At 38.2% G+C, this 25,739-nt stretch overlaps 1 protein-coding gene across 2 annotated transcripts in view; it reads left to right on the plus strand.

Moving 5' to 3' along the window:
• The window catches only part of LOC140734779 (adiponectin receptor protein 2-like), a 70,687-nt gene that overhangs the window by 42,195 nt on the left and 2,753 nt on the right, over positions 1 to 25,739 (plus strand). For both annotated transcript variants that reach the window (XM_073059273.1, XM_073059272.1), the window contains 5 exons: positions 11,490 to 11,603; positions 16,025 to 16,196; positions 18,517 to 18,703; positions 23,166 to 23,353; positions 25,320 to 25,513. In XM_073059273.1, coding sequence (XP_072915374.1) covers positions 11,490 to 11,603; positions 16,025 to 16,196; positions 18,517 to 18,703; positions 23,166 to 23,353; positions 25,320 to 25,513 — 855 coding nt within the window. The remainder of the gene's footprint in view (positions 1 to 11,489; positions 11,604 to 16,024; positions 16,197 to 18,516; positions 18,704 to 23,165; positions 23,354 to 25,319; positions 25,514 to 25,739) is intronic.

The raw sequence follows: 25,739 nt of genomic DNA on the forward strand, positions 1-25,739 counted from the left end.
GAGCACTGCTTAAGTGTTGGAACCCATGAGAAGGTGTGGGGCATCGGAGACCGAACGAAGGATCGGTCAATTTTAACTCACAGTGTTTATAGCGAGGCCGGTGGGGGCTTGTGTGTGTGTCCGCCCTTGCCTGGGTGACGAGTCCACCACAGAAGAACGGTCTAGCTTTGAAGGACAGAGGAGTCATACCTGAATGGCCACAACAATACATCGATGAATCAAGAACGTAAAGGAAGGTTTGACTGACTGTAGCTGTCACTGTTTTCTCCCTCTCCCTCTCCCCCTCCCCTCCCCCTCCCCTCCCCCTCCCCTCCCTCTCCCCCTCCCCCTCCCCCTCCCCTCCCTCTCTCCGTCCCTCCCTCCAATGGTTACAACAAAAGAACCAACAACTACTTCAGCCTACATGAACTGAACTGAACTTTATACTTTCCCATGATAATTCATTATCCCCTAGACAACGATAGCTTGTTTATTGATTATTATTATACCCACACTTTTAGGTTTAGTATTGCTAACGAGTATTATCTGTATATTTGCATTGTTGATATTGATTTGTATATTTTACTAATAAACACTGTTTTGAAAATAGTACCAGACTCCAACGGATACTTCTATCTTTGCTGGTAAGACACTCAGTTACGGGGTACGTAACAATACGAAATGGACTACCTTCATCCAGAGAGTGATATGTACCTGGAACACATTGCCTAGAGAGTGGTTAAAGTTGAGATGCTGACAGCAGTTAAGAAGTGTCCAAATGAGTACTTGAATTGCTTAGGCATAGGGGTCTGGGCAATAGGATTAATATAAGTAAATGGACAAATTAGACTAAATGATTTTTTTTCATGCTGTACATTACTATAATTCCATTATGGTGAAGAGTTTATTCTGTAAACTTCAGAATATTTTTTCTGATTTATATTTTTAACTCATGGGACATCTTTGGGAGATGGCTACAAAGTAAAGTTATATGAAGAAATACATACAAAATGCTGGACAAGCTCAGCAGGCCAGGTAGCATCTATGGAAAGGAGTAAACAGTCGGCGTTTTGAGCCGAGACCTGATGACTGTTTACTCTTTTCCATAGATGTTGCCTAGCCTGCTGAATTCCTCCAGCATTTTGTGTGTGTTGCTTGGATTTCCAGTATCTGCAGATTTTCTCGTCTTTATATTAAGAAATGTTGCATTTGCTTTGAGAGATGGTGTTTACAGAGCTTCACTTCTTGTACTGACTACTCCAAGCGTCATGGGACTGGACAGTCCTTTGGTGATGTAACATGTTAAGTTGTAGTGGTAACTCTTCAGGCTTCATTTGGGATTGAGGATGAGATGCACACAGTTAAGTTACATATGCTCTAAATCCACTGTGGCACCTGTAGTTTCTGTGAGGGCATGAGGTGCTTGGCAGTATAGTTAGATATTTTTGGAAAAGGTATAGTTCTTTAGCTACTTATACTGCTTTCTGTGCCAGGTACCATTGTTTTTATCCTTAATGCAGCTGCTTCACTTGGAGCCTTCATGGGGCAGGAAAAGCCAGAAGAGGATATGATTGTACTGCAGACATTCCTTGAAGTTACACACACAAAATGCTGGAGGCTCAGCAGAGTTCCTCCAGCATTTTCTGTGTGTTGCTTGTATTTCCAGCATCTGCAGATTTTCTCTTGTTTGTGATTCCTTGAAGTTGCATGTTTAGCTACAATACCACCTTCTTTCTCCAATCATGGAGTGGTTGGAGAAGGTGGTATTGTCTTTAAAGAAAAGAATGATATCTCACGGAAGTACAGTATGCAAAATTATGACAAATTTTGCTGAGCAAGTAGGGAAGAACTTTTCCTCTGACCAGGTTTTAGCAACCAGAGATCATGAAGTTGGAATCATTAATTGAAGAAATACAGGATTGCTGATATCTGAAATTGACTGAAAAGGGGTTGAAAATCACTTCCATTGTAACTTTCAAATATTAATTATTAATATACTTAAAGGACAGAGGAATAATATACTGGAAGGAATCAAAGGAGAAAAAGATAAACTGGGCAGCTCCTATAAAGAGGTTTGAATAATTGTGAGTGATTCTATCCTGCACATTTATTTTGTGATTCTGTTTGCCATTGTGATGTTTCCAGTGGATGAATTCCATGATCTTATTTGAAGTTTATTAATTTTGTGTCTTTGCCGTCGTTTACTTCCCTCAACAAATGCTGCAGAAATTAAAATAATTGATCATTCATCCCATTGCTATTTGTGGAACCTTCTTTTATCCAAAATTTTAGAACATGGTTACTCTTTGTCATAGAGTCAGAAGTAATAGGTGAGGCAATTATATGGTAAGATGGTGTATAACTCATCTTTTTTGTTTCAAAAGCTAGTGAACTCTTTCAGTGAAATTATTCTATTTTTTTCTCTTAATTGTCTCTATATCGGTTTGATGTGATAATTTCTGTAATTTCAGCTTCTGCTTGGAGTTTAAAAAAATCATTTGAATGCATTGTTCACTTTAGTCACTTGTTTGGCAATTTAAAATTTTAAAACATTAACATGATTTTTTTTCTTGCACTTAGCCTTGTAAGATAATGCGTCAAGTTTTATTTGCTTAGTTACATTTATAACTTCATTGTGATGAGTTGTATGAACTTTGTTCTTTAGAGTTAAAACTGACCTTTCTAATCAAGGTAGGAATGATCTTGTGATGACATGAGTTTTAGAGCCAATTTATTTAATTTGCTTCATGCACATTCAAGAGCAGCTTCAGAATTGAAATCTCAAAGTAAGCAAGGAAGCTAAAATAATTGTTTATGTAAAAGCTGAGATTGAGACATTTTTTCAGAATTTAATGTTGGTGTATTTAATGTCCTAGTTTCCATCATCAAATAACTTTCTTTGAAAGAGGTCAAGGTATACTGTAATAACCCTGCTATCTACAAATCATACTTTTGTCAGAGTTTCAGTACTCAAATATTACCTTCTGTGAAATGTTGCAACCAGTATTTGTTTCATCTACTTAACTTGAATGTCGTATACATTGCATAAATTCTGAAATATGACTGGCTTTGAAATGAAACTTATTAAACAGTCTTATCTGATTTTATTCTTGTGTTCTGAACTAATAACTGCAGCAGCGAAACAATGGTTTGAGGAGAAGTTACCAATTCTGGAAGTGTATGTTACTAAATATGCTGGAAGAACTCAGTGGGTTGGACAGCATCTTTGTTAATGAACTTGGTGTTACGTAATGAGCCTGACCAGGTAACTGACCTTTCAGTGGAAGAATAATTTGGGATCAGTGACCTTACAACTCAAGTTTTATCTACAGATGAGGATAAGTATGGACCCTGTGGGAAATTATTAATTTGGAGCGGGGAACATTATAAGAGTATTAGACAGGAACTAGAAAAAGTTAATTGGGAACAGCAGTTTCTGGGAAAGTCCACTTTTGACATGTGGAGGGTGTCAAAGACCAACTGCACAGAATGCAGGATGTCTGTTCCAGTAAGAAGGAAGAATGTGTGGTAAAGTAAGTGAACCTTGAATGTTGAGAGTGGTGGTGAATTTAGTCAAGGAGAAAAAGAAAAATTAGCAGGATTTAGGAAGCTAAAATCAAGCAGCCCTCGAGGATTATAAAGAAGGGAATTAGAGCCAGGAGAGGCCATGACAAGTCCATGACAAATAGGATTAAACAGAATCCTAAGGTATACATCAGGAGCAAGACGATAACCAGGGAGTGGATTAAATAGGTTAAGACTGTATTCTTAAGAACACTGCGAGGAAATTTGATTGAGGTATACAAAATTGAGGCATATAGATAGGGTAAATGCAAGCAGGCTTTTTTTCTCACTGAGGTTGGGTGGGACTACAACTCATGGGTTAAAGGTGAAAAAAGAGATGCTTAAGGGAACATGAGGGGAGACTTCATTCAGAGGGTCGTCAGTGTAGAATGAGCTGCCAGCGCAAATGGTGCAAGCAAGCTCGATTTCAATGTTTAAGAAAAGTTTGGATAGCTACATGGATATTAGAGATGTGGAGGGCTCTGGATAGTAGAGATGTCGCAGGTTGATGGGAGTAGGCAATTTAAATGGTTTCAGCATGGACTAGATGGACCAAATGGCTTTCTGCACTTTACCATTCAGGATAAAAGAAGGAACAGTCATTTGGGGGTGGAGGATGTGGGAGAGGACCTTAATGAGCACTTTGCATCAGTAGTTATTAAGAAGGACATGGAGGGTAGGGAGATACGTGTGGAGCATGCTAATATGGTAGGGCACTTTGAGATAAAGAAGGAAGTGAGATAAAGAACATTAAGGTGGATAAGTCTCCAAGTCTTGGTGGGATATACCTCACCTTATTGAGAGAGGCAAGAGCTGAGATGGCTGGGGCCTTGACCAAAGTCTTTGTGTCTACTCTAGCCACAAGTGACATACTGGAGCACCTGTAAGTAGCAAATATTACATTACTCAAAAAAGGAAATAAGGATTATTTGTGAAACTAGAACAGTGAGTCTCATGTCAGTGGTAGGGAAACCTTTGGAGAGGTTTCGTAGGGATAAAATTTTTGAGCATCTGGAAAACTGGCCTAATTAGGGATAGTTAGCATGGCCTTATGCAGGTAAGGTTGTATCTTACTAACTTGATTGAGTTTTTAAAGATGCTTGAAGGTAGAGCTGTGGGTGTTGTCTATGTGGAGTTTGGTAAAACATTTAACAAGGTCCCTTATGTTAGGCTGTTCCATTAGATTTATAATGCATGGAATTCATTCACAAGCAAGAGCAAATCTGCAGATGCTGGAAATCTTAGCAACACACAAAATGCTGAAGGAACTCGGCAGGCCAGGCAGCATCTGTGGAAAAGAGTATAGTTGATATTTCTGGCTGAAGCCCTTCATCGGGACTGGAAAAAGGAGATGAAGTCTGAGGGGAGGAAGAAGTACAAGGTGGTGGATGATATGTGGAACTGGGAGGGGGAGGTAAAGAGCTGGGAAGTTGATTAATGGAAGAGATAAAGAGCTGAAGAAGGGGGAATTGGCTAGGAGAGTATAGAAGACCATGGAAGAAAGGGAAGAGGGAGAAGCACAGAGAGAGCAGGTAAGAAGCTAAGGTGAGAGAGGGTAAACAAATGAGGGAATGGTGAAGGGAGATAGTCAGTTACTGGAAGTTCAAGAAAACAATGTTCATGCCATTAGGTTGGAGACTACCCAGATGGAATATAATTGTTGCTCCTCCAATTTGAGTGTGTGGCCTTATCGCAGCATTAGATAATCATCTACCACCTTGTACCCCTTCTTCCCCTCACCCACCCTCCCACCTGACCCATCCCCTTCCAGCTCTGTCCAAAACGTCGACTGTTTACTCTTTTCCATAGATACTTCCTGACCCACTGAGTTCCTCCAGCATTTTGCGTGTTTTGCGAGGATAAGTAGTTGACTCATTATTGAACCATCTGCTCTATTTGCACTGTTGGTTTGTTAACAGCCTTGATCAAAAGACTTCACAGCTGTTGATTGCAATAAGTTCCACAGAAACACCACTCTCTTTTTAAAGAAGTTCTTCATCTGTGTTTGAAAGGGACGTCCTTTCATCTGGAGGCTGTGATCTCTGGTTCCTGCTAATCGTGTAGTGTGTAGATCACTCCAGAAATAGTTAAAATTCATTTGCAAGAGACCACATGAACGGTTTAAGTTGATGTTGGAGGCACTCATTGGGGGTGGAAGGGGGGAGGGAGGAATTGTTGATGATGGATGTTGCCCCATATCCCAGGATCTGCTGTCCCTTGTGTGTCATAGAGCATAGAAGAGTACATCACTGGAACAGGCTATTCAGCCCACAGTGTTGTGCTGAACCAGATAAAAAGCAAATCAAAAATACCCTAACACTAGTCTCTCCTTCTTACACCATCCATATTCCTCCATCCTCCTTACATCTATGTGCCTATCCAAACGTCTCTAAAAAGCCTCTAATGTATTTGCTGCTACCACCATACCAGGCAGTGCATTCCAGGCATCCACCACTCTCTGAGTTAAAAAAAACTTATCCCTCATATCCCCCTGAACCTACCTCCTTTCGCCTTCAATGTGTCTTGTGCTTCCTTGCCCCTACCTTCTTGCTCTGACTTCTCATCTCTTTTTCCAGTCCTGATGAAGGGTCTTAGCCCAAAACATGACTGTACTCTTTTCTATAGATACTGCCTGGCCTGCTGAGTTCCTCCAGCATTTTGTGTATTGCATGGAATTCACGGTGGTTTGGTGTTTGAATTTAAATAGGCTTACCCATAGAAGGCAGAGAGTTGTGATTGATGGGACTTGTCCTGGTTTGGATGTCCATGACTGGTGGTACAGTATTCCACAAAGATCGATTAGATATATATTTAAAAAAAAGCCTGGGTGAAAATGTGAATAGGTGTGTTAGTAAGTTCACAAGTGATAGGAAGATTCATGGTGTCGTGGACAGTGCAGAAGATGGTCAAGTGGTATAGCAGGGTATAAATCATTTGCAGTTAAGGGTACAGAAATTGCAGATGGAGTTTTATCAGGCCAAGATAAAGTGCAAGGGGACAGTACACTGTTAATGGCATGACTCTTAATAGTGCTGACTTGCAAAAGGATCTTGGGGTCCCTAAAGTAGTTGAACAATTTGATAGGGTGGTAAAGAAGGGATATGGTGTGCTTTCCTTTAGTAGTTGAGGCATTGATTTCAAAAGTCAGGAAGTTGTGTTGCAGCTTAAAATACTCTAGTTAGGCTGCATCAGGAGTATTGCATTCAGTTCTGATTATTCCATCATTGCAAGGATGTCAAGGCTTTGGAAGGGGTACAAAAGAGGTTTACTAGGAAGCTGCCTGTGGATTAGAGTGCATGAGCTGTAATGAAATTTTGGACAAACGTGTTGTTTTCTCTGGAGCACCAGAGGCTGAGGGGGAACCTCCTAGGTTTATAAAATTAAAAGAGATATAGACAGCTAATACCTTTTTCCTCAAGGGTTGAAATGTCTACTAATGAAATGAGAGCATGTAGTGGGTGTGTGGAATGTGCTGCCAGGGGTGGTGATGGAGGCAAATACAATGGAGGTGTTTAAAGGCTCTCCGATAAACATGAATTTACAGAGAATGGAAAGATATGGACATTGTGTAAGCAGAAGGATTAGTTTAGTTGAGCACTTAATTACTAGTTTAATTAGTTTGGCACTATATTGTGCGCCGAAGGGCCTACTCCTGTGCGGTACTGTTCTGTGTTCTCATTTTAAAAAATATATGAACCTTTTGAATTGCTCTGCAAGGGAGAGGAAAAATATTTAAATTGTTAGGTAGTTATATAAAACAGTACCATTATTATTACCCCAAAACTACAATTTCTCACATTCAAGAATATTTTTCTCTACCAAATACATGCATGGAATTCATTATTTGGTCTCTAGAAATTTGTTTGTAGATTAATTTCATCCACAGTGGATGAATTTACAGGATTTGCATTGCACTAAAATTTTGACTCAAAGGAGCTTTGCTTTTGGATATTCCACATTCAGAATCTTTCACTGTGATGGATTTATTATTAATTGCCAAGATGATGCTGTTGATGTGTTGGGGGCAGCTCATAAAGATGCTACATATTCTACTGAATATACTTCTGAACTATGATCACTGTAATCTGCAGCCTGTAATTTCCCTTTAAGAAATGTACTTTTGAACCGTCTAAATGAACTAGTGATTTTTATGATTTACTGAAGGATTTGGGGAACTTGAATCTCGAGAACATTGGTATGGCCATCGCTGGGGCACATGCGGTGTCACGGTCAAGGGCAGAAAACGAGCCTTACTACCTGCTGATTAAAGTATCGAACCACATTATAGTTGTTGAAGCCTGAGAGCAGAAATCTAATTGGTGTTCAGCGACGTCTGCCTGCGTTTGACCCGTCTCCACCTCTTCTCACTACCACCATCTAGTGGGAGGTTCAGAAGGCTTGGGTCCCACACCGCCGAGTTCGGGAGCAGTTGTTGCCCTGTAGCCATCAGGCTCCTGGACCGGATCCACTCACCTCTGCGCTGTTGATTCACTTTCTCTGCAGCTCATGTTCTATGTATTTTTTGTTTACTTTCTTTTGAACTATTTGCATGATTTACCAGTCCTACCAAAGGGCCTCAGCCTGAAATGTCGACTGTACTTTTTTCCATTGATGCTGCCTGGCCTGCTGAGTTCCTCCAGCATTTTGTGTGTATTGCTTGGATTTCTAGAATCTGCAGATTATCTCTTGTTTGTGCGTGATTTGTCCTGTTTTGCACGATGAATGCTTAGCAGTCATTGTATGTGGTTTTCATAGATTCTTTTGTGTTTCATTGCTTTGTGGTTGCTTGCAGGAAGGTGAATCTCAAGGATGTATATGGTATACATACTACCATTATAACTTTGAACTTTCTGCGTGTGGACGTAGAAGACAATTACTTCTGGTCTTCTGTTCTTGCCTGCAAATGAATACAACATGCTGTGACTACTCACTGCATTGGAATTGGAATGATGTAGGAGGCTATAGACACATAGGTCAAAATGGACTGAATGGAGGCGTTCTAAAGACATTTAATCAGTGTTCGGTTTTCCCAGTGAGAAAGGTATCACCAAAAGTAGTACACAAGTAAATCACTGTCATTTGTCAAAATGAAAGTAGTCGTGAATGTTGCGCTCTACTTTTTTTAACCTGACGTGGGGTTAAGGAAATTAAAATATGTACAAGGATGGGAGTCAAAAATAATTCAGAGTAATTAGATTTTGCAATTTTCTACCACAAGTAAGTTGAATCTTGCTGCACTTGAGAAATGAAACGCGTTGGGCAAGGCTCCTAAAACTCAAAGTAAATTTATTATGACCGTATGCTACCTTGAAATTAATTTCTTTGTAGGATTTACAAATTAAATAAAGAAATGCAATAGAATCTATGAAAAGCCATATATAAAGATTGACAACCAGTGTGCAAAAGAAGACAAACTGTGCAAATTAATCAAAATAATACTGAGAACATGAGTTGTAAAAGAGTCCTTGAAAGTGAGTCTGAGTAAGGTGTCAACCTGATTGAACATATGTGCTTAATTGCAAAAAACCGGTTGTAATGGAGCTGAGTGATTCCATCATATCAAAACTCTGTTGCATTAGTCATGAATGGTTGTGGTCAGTGAACAGCTGTTAAATATGAAGCAGTGCTAGGAATTACAGAAGTTAAGCCAAAATGACTATCTTTGAAATCTCAAAATTCAAAGTTTGTATACAGTATACAACCTTGAAATTTGTCTTCTTGCAGGCAGCCACTAAGCAAAGAAACACAGTAGAACGTGTTAAAAGAAAATAACCATATGAAAAGACCATCAAGATGATTGTCGATACCTTCAAATTCTTTGTAGCTCTTGAAGTAGTGAAATCATTTCATTTTCACTTCCGGCTGCTTTAGGCATGAATGCTTGAAATCGCAGTGAGCAAAACAGTTCTGAATTGTCTTACTGCTTATTTCTCGGAGTGACAAAAATCTCTGCTTTTCGAACAGAAAACACATGCAACTGGCGCTCTTTAAAAACTGTTCAGGCTAAGTGTGGTGTAGTTTCTAATGGCCACACAAGTGCGTGCGACTGACATGAGTTAGAAACTGGTCGGCAACAGTCTCCTGTCCCAATAAAGCGGCAGTGTCCCAAATAAAGGAAATGAATCCTGGCTATTTCCACAATTAGTATTTGTTCTTTGAGTTGTCCCAAATAAGCGATTTCTCCTATTAACCAATGGCCCAATTAACTGGAATCCACTGTAAATGAAAATGGATGCAGTTCTGTATATTACTATAGAGGTTGCTCAAACAAATTGTTACAGAATCTTGTACTATATTGAATAAAATCCAGTTTTACATATTCAAACATTAGTTCATTATAATACAGTAACATGCAGCCTTGAACTTGAATGATAGTTTGATTTCAAATACATCAAGCAGTTTTATAAATATTTTTTGTTTGCAAGTCTTGTAACTGCTTTGAATTAACAAAAGACCTTTGTCCTAAACTATCTCATCGGCTGGAAATTATTTTTAGTCCATTATATACAAATATTTTTGTGGGTTCTAGGATAGGTATTTCTGAATAATCAGCCATTAATCAAACCTTCAGCAACAGTCTGAGAAAGTCAGTTTCTGTACTGCATAGGCTCCAGCAATCTTACAAGGTATACTGCTCAAGGAGCAGTCTGTATTGTTTTGGCCTTGCATAAACCTTAGAATTTCCATGGTGAGAGTAGTTATTTAACCAATGAAATTTTTAAAAAAAGAGTAAGTTTTAAATCAACATCCAAATACAGTATATTTTCCATCTATCTTTATTCATTTATGAAATGTTGACATCACTATCAAGAGTGCACAGTTCAATATCCACTTCTGTCTTGTGAAGTGTTCAAAGCACAATCAGTTAAAAGTCTCATAAGTTACAAGTCAGAACATTTAATGGTGGTATATGTCATTCCCAGAAGGATGTTGGTGAACTGTGTTATTTCAAAATTCTGATAGTCGTACAAAAACTCTTAATTATTCTTGTTTTTATTCCAGATTTTGCTTAGTTTAAATTCTCCAGTTGCCTCTGCCTTCTAATCAGAAGATTGTGTGTGTGTACAAAGATATTAAGTGATGAAAGGTTTGCTGTTGTACTTTTGAAACTACTGAATTCAAGCTAATTTTTAGGTTGGCATCTAATGTAAACTTGATTATTAAATTAATAACCCAGGAGCACCCTGGGTTATTAATAACCTGACATGGAAATCTGACTTTACAGAAATTCTTCATACTTTTTTAAAAGTATTTTTTCAAGTTTGTAGTAATAAGTTTAATGTTATTCATTAATGAGTGGTTACTGTATACAGTTATGTATAGTATTATGGTGAGTATTCAATGAAATGGAAGAATTATATCAAGTTTTATGTACAATGCTACGATGTGGCTTACTATCTGAAATGAACACTTCTGACTTGTGGAGAAGTTTGCAGGATGTGACCAGGACTTGACCCAGGGATTTCCCATGGTCTTGTCAAGTTGCAAGCTCCATAGAACCATAGAACACTACAGCACAGTACAGGCCCTTCAGCCCTCCATGTTGTGCCGATCCATATAATCCTTAAAAAAAAGTACTAAACCCACATGACCCCATAAAACTCTCCATTTTTCTTTCATCCATGTGCCTGTCCAAGAGGTTCTTAAATACCACTAATGTTTTAGCTCATTGATAATATATGCAACTTGCTGCGACCACTTTCTTGTTAATACTATATGAATATTTTACTTTGAATTAATAGTTGGAGCAGGTAATTGTAATCTCTTTAGACAAAACAAATAAAAATACAATACTCTGTGAATCTTTTGGAATAATTCAGAAACTTTGAAAGTATTGAGGAAATTCTGTTTTATCTACTGGCTAAACAATACAGAGATTTTATTTTGTATTTGTGTTACAAGCTGGCTAGAAACTAGCACTTTAAAAGTATGTTTTTGCCTTTCAGAACAACACAGAAACGGAAGAAACGGAAACAGTTGAAGAAGAAGGATTTATGAGCATTGCACCACTTCTACAGGCCCACCATGCCATGGAAAAGATGGAAGAGTTTGTCCACAAGGTAAATATAAGTAAAAATTACCTTTCTGTGAAAATAACTGCCAGTTGAAACATTTTTTGTATTTGCTTTTAAAATAGCAAAAAAGTATCAGTTAAGTCTAATATTATTTATAGGAAAGATATCAATAAATTAGAGACGAGTGCAGAGACGATTTACTAGGATGTTACCTGGGTTTCAGCACTTAAGTTACAGAGAAAGGTTGAACAAGTTAGGTCTCTATTCATTGGAGCGTAGAAGGTTGAGGGGGGATTTGATCGAGGTATTTAAAATGTTGAGAGGGATAGATAGAGTTGACGTGAATAGGCTGTTTCCATTGAGAGTAGGGGAGATTCAAACGAGAGGACATGATTTGAGAGTTAGGTGGCAAAAGTTTAAGGGAAACACGAGGGGGTATTTCTTTACTCAGAGAGTGATAGCTGTGTGGAATGAGCTTCCTGTAGAAGTAGTAGAGGCCAGTTCAGTTGAGTCATTTAAGGTAAAATTGGATAGGTATATGGACAGGAAAGGAGTGGAGGGTTATGGGCTGAGTGCGGGTAGGTGGGACTAGGTGAATTAAGAGTTCGGCACGGACTAGGAGGGCCGGAATGGCCTGTTTCCGTGCTGTGATTGTTATATGGTTATATTATTTTACATTAATGCATCTCAAGAGTGCAAAGTAAAGTATTTTTCATTAAGTTTCAATCTGATGAGAGATTCCTAGTTCTGTTTTAGGTCATGTTACTGTAGAACATTCTAGATTGGTATTTGGTGATTTACAGGTATTGATTTGCTGATAAATTGCTGTAGACTGCTCATAAGTTAGCATCAGTTAAGGTGTGGAATTTGTGTTAGATATTTTCAGCACTCAAGAATCTTGTCAATGTATCTTTTTTTTTCCTCAATGAGACCCTGGCTGCCTTACGCACTGTTGATATTCCATGAATTACCATTGCTTGAGTCCCCCATCATCATCGTCTTCAGGAGTCATTTTTTGCCAGAAATCTAATGGGGCTAGCTACCTGAATATTGTCTGTACAAGACCAGGTGACCCAAGCACTCTATAGTTGTGCCTCTTTGCTTTTCTCCCTCAGAACCTTTCCGTCATGCGTCTATTGCTATCTATTGACCTCATTCGGTGCAGAATCCTAGAAAATACAGCTTGTTTGATTGCGCCCCCCCCCCCCGGTGAGAGCACTACTGACTGCATTAATAGCATATTTGGCTGCTGGCATGCCCTGTACAAAGGGCATTGCAGTAACACACTTTGGCTTCAGCTGTGGCTCCCTTCCACTGGCCTCCACCATGCTGAAAAACAAAGGTAGCAGCTACAGAGTTAGAGCCTAGGATTGCATTATCTTAAGAATTTACCCATGCTGTGTTAAAATTCTAGAACTTTCCAATTAACTGCACTTCCTTAGCGATGTGGATTGCAGAGGTTCAGGAAGGCAATATACAGCTGTATAGTTGATGGTAATGTGTCAGGTTTTAAATGCTAACTTTGGCAGTGTATCATACCTTTCTCAAACGGAAGGTTAAGTTCCCCACGGTGGTTCAACTGTGCAGCAGCTAATCAGATTTTAAATTCATTCAGTTGAAATAAAATATTTGTCTTTCCCAGACTGATCTCTGTCCTGTGAGCACGTGCAACCAATAGAATATGTATTCATTGCATGTAAGGGAAAGTCCGGATAAGTAATGGAGTAATGTTGTTTAGTGGTTTATTTCCAAACTCATTGCATTTTCTGTTTTCTTATTTGCATGTACAGCCCTTTATTGTAAATAGTCATTGCAAATTTTAATACAATAACAAATGGCAAAACTGCCTAACTGTTCCTGTAAAGTGGTTTGTCTGTCAAAAAATTGTCTCCAATTCCTTGATATAAAGTGCAATTTGTGCTTTTAAATACCATTTGCAAGTTGGTGCAATTTTAAATGTTCTAATCTTATAGGCAAGTGGTATACCTAAATTATGTTTAGGCTTGTAATTAACTTGGTGATAATATCTTGATTTGCTATGATGTCAAATTCACCCCACAATAACAGCAAAATGAATTCATTTCCTATTACTAAGTTAAATATGACTGTTACTGCTCATTGGTATGTAACACCATGGTTAAGATTTTTACTGCTATGTTGTAGGTCATTTTAGCAGTTCTGTGAGAGCAGTCTGTTCCACTTTTAGCATGTTTGGGTTTGAGCTAAAGATAAGGGGTGATGTTGTTCAACTTGGGAACGTAGTGTCAGCCATTCAGAATGGTGGAATTGGGAGAATCTTCTAGAGAATGCTGGGCGGAGAGGTTTTGGTGACAGACACTGATGTGGGTTGAGGTATTTTTGGAGGAGCTGGGAGAAGATGACTGAGGATGCTGTCCCTGTCAAAGATTAAAGTATTTCAGGATGTATATTGTATACATTTCTCTGACATTAAATGTACCTTTGAAACCTGTTGCACAAGGTGCTTTGTGCAGATGAATGGCTTCAAGGTGGAAGGGCCAGTACTCCTGTGGGGAAGCCCGTTCGTTTGAGATGGATTTCGAATGACATTCAGAAGGTGGTGTGTGCTATCATGCAGACAGAGGATCCACCACCTGAGCTAAAGACAGCTTCAACTTGTGTGCACATTTGGACTGGGTTAACACTGTAATTGGCCTTTTTTTTCTTGTTTTCTTTTTCCTACTAACTTTGAAAAAGCTGAAATTTGTAAATATACTTTCTTTATAACTGTATGCAGTGTATAATCTGTTATTTCTTGCCAATGGGTAATTGCAAGTGGGCAGCGTTTACACAGTATTCACTCAGATTGGGTTGCGGGTGGTCAAAACATCCCCAGCTCCCCCAGTCTGGTGGGAACCAAGTCATATCAACCCTAGATGTATGGAGTTCGAGAAATGTGGTTTTCTCACTGCTGGCTTATTAGCGAGAAGCATGTTTCTAAAGACGCCTGGTAAAAGGGGGTTTCAAGTATGTTCTGCAGAAATTAAAATTGCCAAATGGCATATTGTATACAAAGAGATAAACAATATTGAGTAGAAAATTTTAGGTTGCCCAATATAACATGTCCAAAGTTTAATATCTGCCACCGAATTTGGTTTCAATATTTATGTATTTTTGATTTTAGAACTAAATCAGAAAATGCTGATTTTTTTTCATTTATGTGCTATGCAAGTGTTGTTTTTTAATAATTGCACTTGCTTTTGGATCACTAGGAAATAGACACAGTACAATCAGTGTGAGGAGGGAACTGATGTTCAAAATCCAAAGAAATGCACCACTTTCTCATCATCCCAAGTTGTACTCATTGACTTATTCACTAAAATGGATTGTAGTTTTGAATTTTATTTTTGATTTCTTAACCATATTAAAGCAATGCAACTAAATGGAAGATGGTGGTTTTCATGAGTGTGATGATCCTTCCGGTGTATGTTGAGAACCATCTGAAGAAAGTGCTAGTCTTAGATTAGGTAGTTGCGAGAAGATAGGATCTAAGATGCTGGTCTGGAATTATAGGTCCAACATTGGTGATAGCTGTCTGGGAGAGATTCATACCAAACTAGGCAAAGCATTCGTCATTTTCCAGTTTGTCATTGCTGCATCTGATTGGAGTTGGGCTAAAGGAGAGAATATATTGCCTATGTTAGTGTATGCTTGTAGCACATCCATTTAAGGAACAGTAAATAGTGTTTGTTCATTAATGTTTCTCCATCTCTATTCAATATTTTCGGTAATCATCCTGAAATGTTAGCTTTGTTTTTCTCTCCAATTCTACTGCTTGAATTGCTGTTTCAAGTGCTTTCTATTTTAATTTTACATTTGCATTTCTCTGCTTTTTGAGGTCTTGATGCTCGATTCATTTGTACATACAAAATTCTCAATGAGTTTGTTCAGTTAGATGCGGGGTTATTGTAGCCTTGGAAATTCACATGGTGAAAAATCTGGATGTTGCCTTGTTAAGTGCAATTTGAGTTCCTTCCTGTGTTTTGGTACAATTCGTGATGGATTGCTAACTTAACAAACTGTGGTCTTTCTAGTTTCTCTTGTGCTTGAGCATCTTAGATCCTGTCTTCTCGCAACTACCTAGTCTGAGAAGTTCCATTTTTCTAAACAAAGGAGTAGCTAAATTGTTTTTATGTTGGTCGACGATAATCTGGTTGTCTTTTTCTCTCAATCTGCATAGTTTGAATTGCTGTTTGTTCTGTGAAGCTAATGATTTTTTTTTAGTATTAATTAGTATACACAAACGGCAAAAGCAATTTTTTAAATGTGTGGATTTCCAGCCTTACAATTTGAGTTTTGTGTCCTGAATCTTGAATTTACATTTGCTTTATATCAGTGAATTGGAAATCAGGCAAGTTCTGTAACACACTTGGTTGAAATTTGTTTTGCATAATCCCATTGAGAAAATGCAAGTATGATGGTGTTTATTAAAGTTGTACATGTTACAGGTATGGGAAGGACGATGGCGAGTCATCCCCCATGACGTGCTGCCTGATTGGCTGAAGGATAATGACTACCTCCTGCATGGTCACAGGCCACCAATGCCATCTTTTCGTGCTTGCTTAAGAAGCATTTTCAGGATCCATACAGAAACTTTGAACATTTGGACACATCTCATAGGTATGACTTACACTTTGTGTAATCTCCTAACCAAAGGCGTGTCACCTTTTGATGCAGTAAAATCTAATGATTGAAAGGCTTTTGACATTGTTTATTGCAAATATGGCCAGATTGGTAAATGAACTGGCAGCATATATATATATTTCAAGTACGACTCTACCACTGGCATTTGAAAAGTATGTGCAAATGTGATAACTTATTAATTTGTGGCCTGGAAAATCTGTGTTACAATATTAAAGCTTATAAAATTGATTGGTGGGTGGATAGAGGAGCTATTTGGATGTAGTTAATGGCCCAGTTAAATGCACTTTTGTTCCCAAAATGCATCAGCTTGTACTTGTTGAAAACTAATTCTGTGTGCTGTCTTTTCTACCCAGTTGTTTATGATCTGCTGATTCTTTCGGCAACCTTCCTCACTGTTCACAACTCTTATCAATTTATGTTGTCTATAAAATAATTTATATTTCAAATAACATATTTCCATGTACCTACCCAGGTCTAACACTAATAATAATACTTGCATTTACTGTAAGTAAATACACTTCAGCCCATCCACCCCCATTGTCTTCATTTAACTAACCTCTGTCTTCTCCCTCAAGCCATCCACTCACTGTCCACTCTTCTGGTTCTCTGCCAATCTAGTATAATCCCTCCTGATTAGCACTAGCAAATGTCACTATGAGAATATAGTTGTCCTGCAGTTTAGAAGCAATTCATTCTTGTATTTGTCGCACCTTCCCTGGAAGAAGTCTAATGATCCCTGTACCTCAAGCACTTCGTCCTGCACCAGCTCTTTAGCTACTTATTTAACTGTGCTATCTTCCTATTTTTTGCCCCACTAGCATAAGAAGTAGTCCTGACATTACAACCCTAGCGGTACTGCTTTTAAACTTACTGCCTAACTTCCTAATACACTTTGTAGGACCACTTTTTTTCCCTCCCTGTGTCATTGGTACCATGGCCTTTTGTTGCTCACCCTCACTTTTAAGAATTTTCTATGTAAGCCTGCTGAGAGATATCCTTGACTTGGCACCAGGAGAGCAACATTTCATCCTGGAGTCTTACATCGCCCCAGAAACATCTACAGTATCTGTGCCCATGACTCCTAGACACACCATCATTCTTGCTTGCCCCAGTCCTTGACCTATTCTTTTCTTGGATTAATTTTATACACCTCTGTTTCTCCTCTTCATCTGCTTTTCTCTACCAGTGTTGGAAATAATAACTTGTCTGTTTTGTGCGGAGATATTGACAGATCTACTCAATTTTTTCAGTATTTTCTCTTTTTGTTTAGGATTTCCAGCATTTACAGATTTGTTCATTCTAATTCACTTATTCATTAAAATTGACTTTTTCAATAACCTCTAAAATGTCAGGAAATAGCTAAGTGGTTTATCTCTTACCCTTCATATTTAACTTTGCCTCAAGTCCCTGATTCTGCTGCTGCTGTGAGAATAGCTGTATAAATGGTTTCCAAAGATAAATTCTGGAATTACAAAACACCTAGTTAACCCCCATTTATGTTTTCAGGAGTTCACTGTCTCTTCCTCATTTAGTGACCATGCTTGTAGTTCCATTACAATATAAAATTTGGCTGTAAAATGTTCTCATAAGCCACAAAGCTTTGTAGAACATAGAACAGTACAGCATAGAAATAGGCCCTTCAGCCTACAATGTCTGTACTAAATTTATTGCCAATCTAAACTAATTCAATCTGCCTGCAGAAGGTCTATATGCCTCTATTACCTGCCAATTCATGTGGCTTTTTAAATAGCTCTTAAATGTTGTTATTATTTTGCTTCTATCACTTACTAGGCACCTACCACTCGCTTTGTAAATTTTCTTTAAACCTCCCCCCCATCTTAAAACTATGTTAGAAGCATTTGACATTTCTACTCTGGGGGGTGGGGGAGAAGTTACCATCTACCCTGTTCAACTCATAATTTAAATAGTAGTTCTATCAAGTTGCCTCTCTACCTCTGAAACTCCAGCGAAAACAATATGAGTTCCCAGTCTCCCTTTACTGGTATAGCTAAATTCCATAATCCAAGCAACATCTCTTCTGCACCCTCTATCTTTCCTGTAATGCTGTGACCAGAACTGCATGCAGTACTCCTAAATATGGCCTAATCAAGGTTTATACAGCAGCAGCATGACTTCCTGACCTAATGAATGCTCCAGCTGATGAAGTTCAGTATGCTGTGGACCCCTGTACCAAATGATGGCTTCAAGGAGTAATATCTATATTTGTAAACAGGCCATTCGTTTATTTCTGGATGGCAATATTTACTTTATTGTATATGTCCTTTTTTTTATATAGGTTGTCTTTTCTTCTTGGGTCTTGGAATTTTTTACATGTTCAGGCCGAACATATCATTTGTGGCCCCGGTGCAAGAGAAAGTTGTATTTGGGGCATTTTTCCTCGGGGCCATTCTCTGCCTGTGTTTCTCTTGGTTGTTTCATACATTCTACTGCCATTCAGAAAATGTTTCACGTGTATTTTCCAAGTAAGTAACCATTTATTTTAAAAAAAAAGTAAACTGATAACCTGTTGTCCTGACGAAGGGTCTCGGTCCGAAACGTCGACAGCACTTCTCCCTATAGATGCTGCCTAGCCTGCTGTGTTCCACCAGCATTTTGTGTGTGTTGTTGATAACCTGTTAATTGATTTTAATTATAAACATGAGATTCTGTAGATGATTTTTCTGTTTAGAATGTGGTTTAGTCTATGTATTATGAACCTGTTAACCATATCTTTTGTTTTCTGTAATTAACCTTAAATTGTCATCTGAATGTCTGTTTCATGACTGGCAACTTCTACAGTGATCTGACTTTCCCTTGTTTAAGCAAACATTAGCTAGATACTAATCACTATGATTTGCATTTGATCAGGTTTGGCAGTCAAAATTTCTTTTTCAATCTTTTTATTAATATCAACATTGTAAGATTGAATCATAGTTATTGGGATTACAGAATTACAAAATCTAAAGTGAGCACAAAAGGATACATAAACAATAAATACAATGTAGTTAAGTCTTCCCAAATCATACAAGATAGGGTATCAGTCAAAATTTGATATCCCTGAATTAGGTATTCAGTAATGCTGAGGAATTGTGTTTGTGTTCTTTCAGTGTAGTATTCCAGTATTAACTTTGAAGTATTTATGTTGCTTGTTATGAAAATACTGCTTATAGTAATCCAATAATTGGGTGTATAAGCCCAGTAAATTTTGAGTTACAGTTTTCACTTGCACTTATTTAGCTGTATGATTGAGATGTATTTAGAATGGTATTAATCCAAAGACCTTGCCCAAAAATAAAATGTGTTGCTTTTTTTTTTGCTGCTATTGCTGCATGATCTTCCCTCTCGGAAATGTATCTGAAAAGTTTTACTGACCGGGGCCCTCATATTTATTTACATCTTAACCCGCAGCATTATCCCTTAGGCAATGGTCAGCATGGTTTCCTTAAGGGGAAAATCTTACTTAATAAATCTGTTGGAATTCTTTGAGGAAGTAACAGGCAGGGTAACCAAAGAAAAGCCAATGGATATTGTGTACTTGGAATTTCAGAAGGTTTTGACAAGGTGTAGCACATGAGGCTGCTTAACAAGATAAGAGTGCATGGTATTACAGCAAACGTAGAATAAGAACATAAGGAATAGGAGCAGGAGTAGGCCATCTGGCCCATTGAGCCTGCCCCGCCATTCAATAAGATCATGGCTGATCTGTCTGTAAACTGAGTTCCATCTACCTGCCTTTTCCCCACAACCCTTAATTCCCCTACTATGTAAAAACCTATTTAACTGTTTCTTAAATATATTTAGTGAGGGAGTCTCAACTGCTTCCCCGGGCTTTCACCATTTAAATAATAATCTGCTCTTCTATTATTCCTTCCAAAGTGGATGATCTCGCATTTACCAACATTGTATTCCATCTGCCAGACCTTGGACTACTCACTTAGCCTTTCTATATCCCTCTGAAGACTCTCCTCATCCTCTGTACAATTTGCTTTTCCACTTAGTTTAGTGTCATCAGCAAATCTTGCTATGCTACACTCAGTCCCCTCTTCCAAATCATCAATGTAAATGGTAAACAGCTGTGGGCCCAGCACCGACTCCTGCGGCACCCCACTCACCACTGACTGCCAACCGGAGAAACCCCCATTTATACCAACTCTCTGCCTTCTATCAGTTAACCAATACATTTCCTCCGACGCCATGCATCCGTATTTTATTTATAAATCTCTTGTGCGGCACCTTATCGAACGCTTTCTGGAAATCCAAGTATACGGCATCCACCTGTTCCCCTCTATCCACTGCACACATTATGTCCTCAAAGAACTCCAGTAAGTTTGTCAAACAGGACCTGCCCTTTCTGAATCCATGCTGCGTCTCTCTAATGCAACCACCCCTTTCTAAATGTTTCGCTATTTCTTTGTTAATGACAGCTTCATGCATTTTCCTGACTACAGATGTTAAGCTAACTGGCCTATAGTTGCCTGTCTTTTGCCTACATCCTTTTTAAAAAAGTGGCATGATATTTGCTGTCTTCCAATCCGCCGGGACCTGCCCGGAGTCTAGAGAGTTTTGATAAATGATTACCAACGCGTCTACTATAACCTCTGCCAATTCCTTCAGCATCCTGGGATGCATCCCATCAGGATCAGGGGACCTAACTACCTTCAGGCCCTCTAGTTTGCTCATCACTATCTCTTTAGTGACAGTGATTTTATCAAGGTCCTCACCTCCCATTTCGTTCATAACATCCTTCTTTGGCATATTAGACGTGTCCTCCACCAAGAAGGCCGACACAAAATAGCTGTTCAATGCCTCAGCCATTTCTTTATCACCCAATATCAATTTCCCCTTCTCATCTTCCAAGGGACCTATGTTGACTTTTGCCACCCTCTTCTGCTTTATACATTTATAAAAACTTTTGTTATTTTTTTAATTTTGTGCTAATTTACTTTCATACTCTATCTTATTTCTTGTTTAGTTGTTCTCTGTTGCTTTTTAAAGTTTTCCCAATCCTCCAGTCTCCCACTAGTCTTTGCGACTTTGTACATGAGTTTATAATTTGATACTATCTTTTATTTCCTTAGTTATCCAAGAATGGATAGAAGATTGGCTGATTGACAGAAAGCAAAATTGGGAATAAAGGGGCCTTTTATGGCTGGCTGCTAGTGACTAGTGATGTTCCACAGGATTCTGTGTTGGGTCCGGTACTTATCACATTATATGTTAATGATATGGATGACAGAATTAATGGCACAAGTTTTTGGATGGTACGATGATAGGTGGAGGGGCAGATAGTATTGAAGAAGCACAAAGTCTGAAGAAGGACAAGGACTTGGACAATGGACAAGGAAGTGACAGATGGAATACAGTGTAGGGAATTGTGTAGTCATACATGTTGGTAGAAGGAATAAAGACATTTTCTAAGTGTGAAGTGAATTCAGAAATTGGAGGTGAAAACACTTGGGAGTTGGTAGCAAGGAAGGTAAATGCAATGATGGCATTCATTTAAGAGGACTGGAGTGTAAAAGGATGTTATGCTGAGGCTTTATAAGATGTTGGTCATACCACATTTGGAGTATTGTGAGCATATCCAAGGAAAGATGTGCTAGCATTTGAGAGGGCCCAGAGGAGGTTTACAAGAAGGATTCTGGGAATTAAAAGTTGCCATATAGGAATATTTGATGCCTCTGAGCCTGTACTTACTGGAGTTTAGAAGAATTTGGGGGAGGAGCGTGAGGGAGTCTCATTGAAACCCAATGAATATTGAAAGGCCTAGGTAGAGTGACATGTTTCCTATAGGGGAAGAGTCTATAATCAGAGGGTATCGCCCCAGAATAGAAGGATATCTGTGGAGGTCAAGTCATTGTGTATAAAGTGGAGGTTGGTAGGTTCTTGATTAGTTAGGGTGTCAAACAATACAAAGGGGGGGGGAAGCAGTTGAATGTGAAGAAGAGGGAAAATAAATCGACCATGATTGAATGGTGGAGTAGACTCTGGCCAAATGGCTTAATTATGCTCCTGTATTATGGTCTATTGTTCCTTATTAGAAAATGCAAAGGGCGGTAAAAATGTAAATTACATAAGCATTCTGTAAAAGTCCACGTTCAGATCTTCAGCTAGTTACATTCTGATTTTTTTCCAAGTGTTTGTTAAACATCAGGTTCAACTAGGCAGGTATAATTTCCTTAATACCATGTTGGAAACCCTCTGCAAGTAAGGTAGCACCTCTGGAAGGAAGAGAAACCATTTTGAATCAGTTTTCGATTTTGGCTTCCAGACCTGTTGTCTGTATTATGGGGAAGGTGGGGGAAGAAAGCAAATTAATTTTCAGTACAGACATGTTGGAGTGGGGGGGCGGGGTATGTCTCAGAAAGGCTGACACCAGATGAGTAAAATATAGCAGTTAGAAGCAAATTGTGCTGCTTTGCCTGTATAATGTGACTTTAATAACAAGGCTGTGGGACATGCCCAGCAGGACAGATGTTTCTACTGGGGGGAATAATAATAAACAAAACTGATCCAAATTAATTCTAGGTTGTATGCTGCAGATCAACCTTGCTGCTAACTCATTATGCTCAGTGTTAATTCAATCTGGAGAACTAATAATATTTTAAGTATATTTGTATATTAAAGGGAAAAACCAATGGGAGTGAAACAGACATGACATCAGCATCTTGTAATCATTTTGCCGTTTTTGTGGGAATTGTGAGCCATGCTTAAGTATCCAGTTTGAAAACATTTAAAATTGCTCCAATAAATTAAGTTAGCCGTAGGAACCAAATCTGAATAAATATTTACTACAAAATATAATGGTTGGATATAATGATTTTATTTTTTATGTGAATAAATTTTATGTTTCTGTCCATATTATGGATTTACAATATTGCAATACTGTAATGGGAATTTTGGATTGCTATAATAAACCTTAATGTTATCTTTGTGTTTCCTCAGGTTGGACTATTCTGGCATAGCACTTCTAATAATGGGTAGCTTTGTGCCCTGGTTGTATTACTCCTTCTATTGTAATCCCCAGCCGTGTTTCATTTACTTGCTTGTTGTCTGTGTACTTGGTATCACAGCAATTATAGTTTCCCAGTGGGACTATTTTGCAACACCACAGTACCGAGGTGTACGAGCTGGTAAGTTAATTGGAGCTTCCAACCTTGTTTTTTATATTTCTTGTTGATGTATACTTGAGGGTACATAACTTCACATAATCTGTTATCATCAAGAAAGTATACTCAGGTTTCTGTGAGTCTTATTGGTTTCTTTAACATACCATGGAGTAAGACAGTCTATAAGAATTTGATTTTTTTAATGTATGGTGCACACTTGAATAAATGATTGTGATGTAACAGAGTGAAAATGGATAATGCTCAGCAAATAAACCAGTATCTGGAGAGTAAAACTATTTGTTTCGAGTCAGTGATATTTAAGCAATGCAGATGAAGGGTTATTGACCTAAATTATTTCTTTATTTTGGATTCTTAGCATCTTCAAATATTTTGCTGTTCAGTTAATGTAACAGAGTCCTTTATAGTTTTTGAATTGTGGAAAATCTACACAGGAGGTGATTTGGCCTGTTTCTTTGCTGGTTCTTGCTATCACCATCCAGAGCTGGTTACATAGCCCTGCAGGTCACAGCTCAAGAACACATCCCAGTATTTTTAAATGTTTACGAAATTCTGCATCTACAACTCTTTCAGACATTGAGTTATAGGCACCCATGGTTCTTTGGATGAAACTTTAAAAAATGATCTCATCTCCATTCCTTTTCCAAATTACATCTGAATTACCTCTAAATCTTGCTTCTATCCTGTATAGTATTCTTTTATCGAGTATATGTTATTCTGGAACTAAGAAATATGGATGACCTAAACATTTGACTGTATCTTGCTACACACCAGTATTATGAATTCTTATTTTATCACTGTTACTGACGCCCGGAGTAATAGTGCAGTGACATTTCCAAGATTTTTTACATTTCATTGCTATGCTTTATTCATCCATTAGGAAAAATCCAGAGGTATGACTGAGTAGATCGAGCCTGTACTCTCTGGCTTCTATTAGAATGACTGTTAGCTTGTTGATATGTGCAAGATCCTAAGGGAGCAAACGAAGGAGCCATTGAGGATTTTTACTTAGTTAGAGGAATATGGAGCCATGGGGAAAAGCTTCAGTGGAAAGGGATTCCATTCTAAATGTAGTTGTTTTCCCTTAGAGAGTTGTAAAACTTATCCCAGAGAAAGGCATAGGCCACGTTAGTAATTACACTGAAGGCTGACTTAGAGTTTTTGACCTGAAGAGAGTTAGAAGTTTACGAATGAAGCAGTAAAGTATAGATAAGACCATAATCTTAAAGGCCTTCGTACCTACTCCTATTTCTTATTTGTGTCATTGGCACATTTTGATATGACTCTGCTGTCATTATTAAAATCATTACTGAATAGCAAAGGCTCCAGCTGATCTTTTGTAGGTCACAACTGTTCACTTTCTTGCATTTCATATATTGCTGTACTCTACCAGTCTCCTAACTAGGTCAATAATTTCACTTCATTTCCATGAGGTTGCCAATATGAATATTTTGAGGGGGCAAACTAGAGTCTAGATTGAGTTAACAATCACATTTTAAAAATTATTACCTCTAATTGTTAAGTTTCTGTTCCTTTCCTGACACACCCCGGCATGATTAGTTTTGTTTCTGTATTATGAAATGTCACAAGATCATAGCTTGTATTCACAGTCACATTGAATGCATTACTTAAATGAAAAAACTTGTTCTACGTAGGATGTAAGATGCATATCTGTATGTAGGACACGGAGACAAAAAGACATGGCTGTAAGATCAATCAAGTTTTGATGTTTGGACCAATCTGTTAACAAGTCTGAGTTGTCTGTAGTAATTTAAAATTCTGTACCACTATTTTTTTTTAAATACTAGAGATGGTACTTTAAATGGAATAATTCTTCTGAAATAGATGCTATGCATCTGATATTAGAGGTGAATTCTTAAATAGTGAACTGCTGATGTTCAAGAAAACTATTTTTACTTGATAATTTTGCATTTTAGGTGTGACTCATTGTCTGCCATTCATTTATTTCTAGGAGTTTTTGTGGGATTAGGGCTGAGTGGAGTTGTGCCTACCCTGCACTTTATGATATCAGAAGGATTTTTCAGGGCTGCTACTATTGGACAGATTGGCTGGTTGTTCTTAATGGCAGCATTGTATATCACAGGAGCTGCCTTATATGCTGCCCGTATACCTGAGCGTTTCTTCCCTGGAAAGTGTGACATTTGGGTGAGTAATCAGTGGCCTTTTTCATTTCAAACATTGTAATTGCTTAGGACATTGGCAAACTTGCTACTTTAATATCAAGGGATAGCTATTGTACAGAAAATCGTACAAATCTAGAGTAAACTGAAATGTACTGTTTAGATATGCCAAGAGTGTACTCAGAAATTATGTATCTGAAAAAAAATTCAGTGCTATAAATTGTTGTGCAACTAGATCAGATGAAAGCATT

The sequence above is a fragment of the Hemitrygon akajei genome, chromosome 10 (assembly GCF_048418815.1).
Source record: "Hemitrygon akajei chromosome 10, sHemAka1.3, whole genome shotgun sequence".
In the NCBI taxonomy this organism is placed as follows: Eukaryota; Metazoa; Chordata; class Chondrichthyes; order Myliobatiformes; family Dasyatidae; genus Hemitrygon; species Hemitrygon akajei.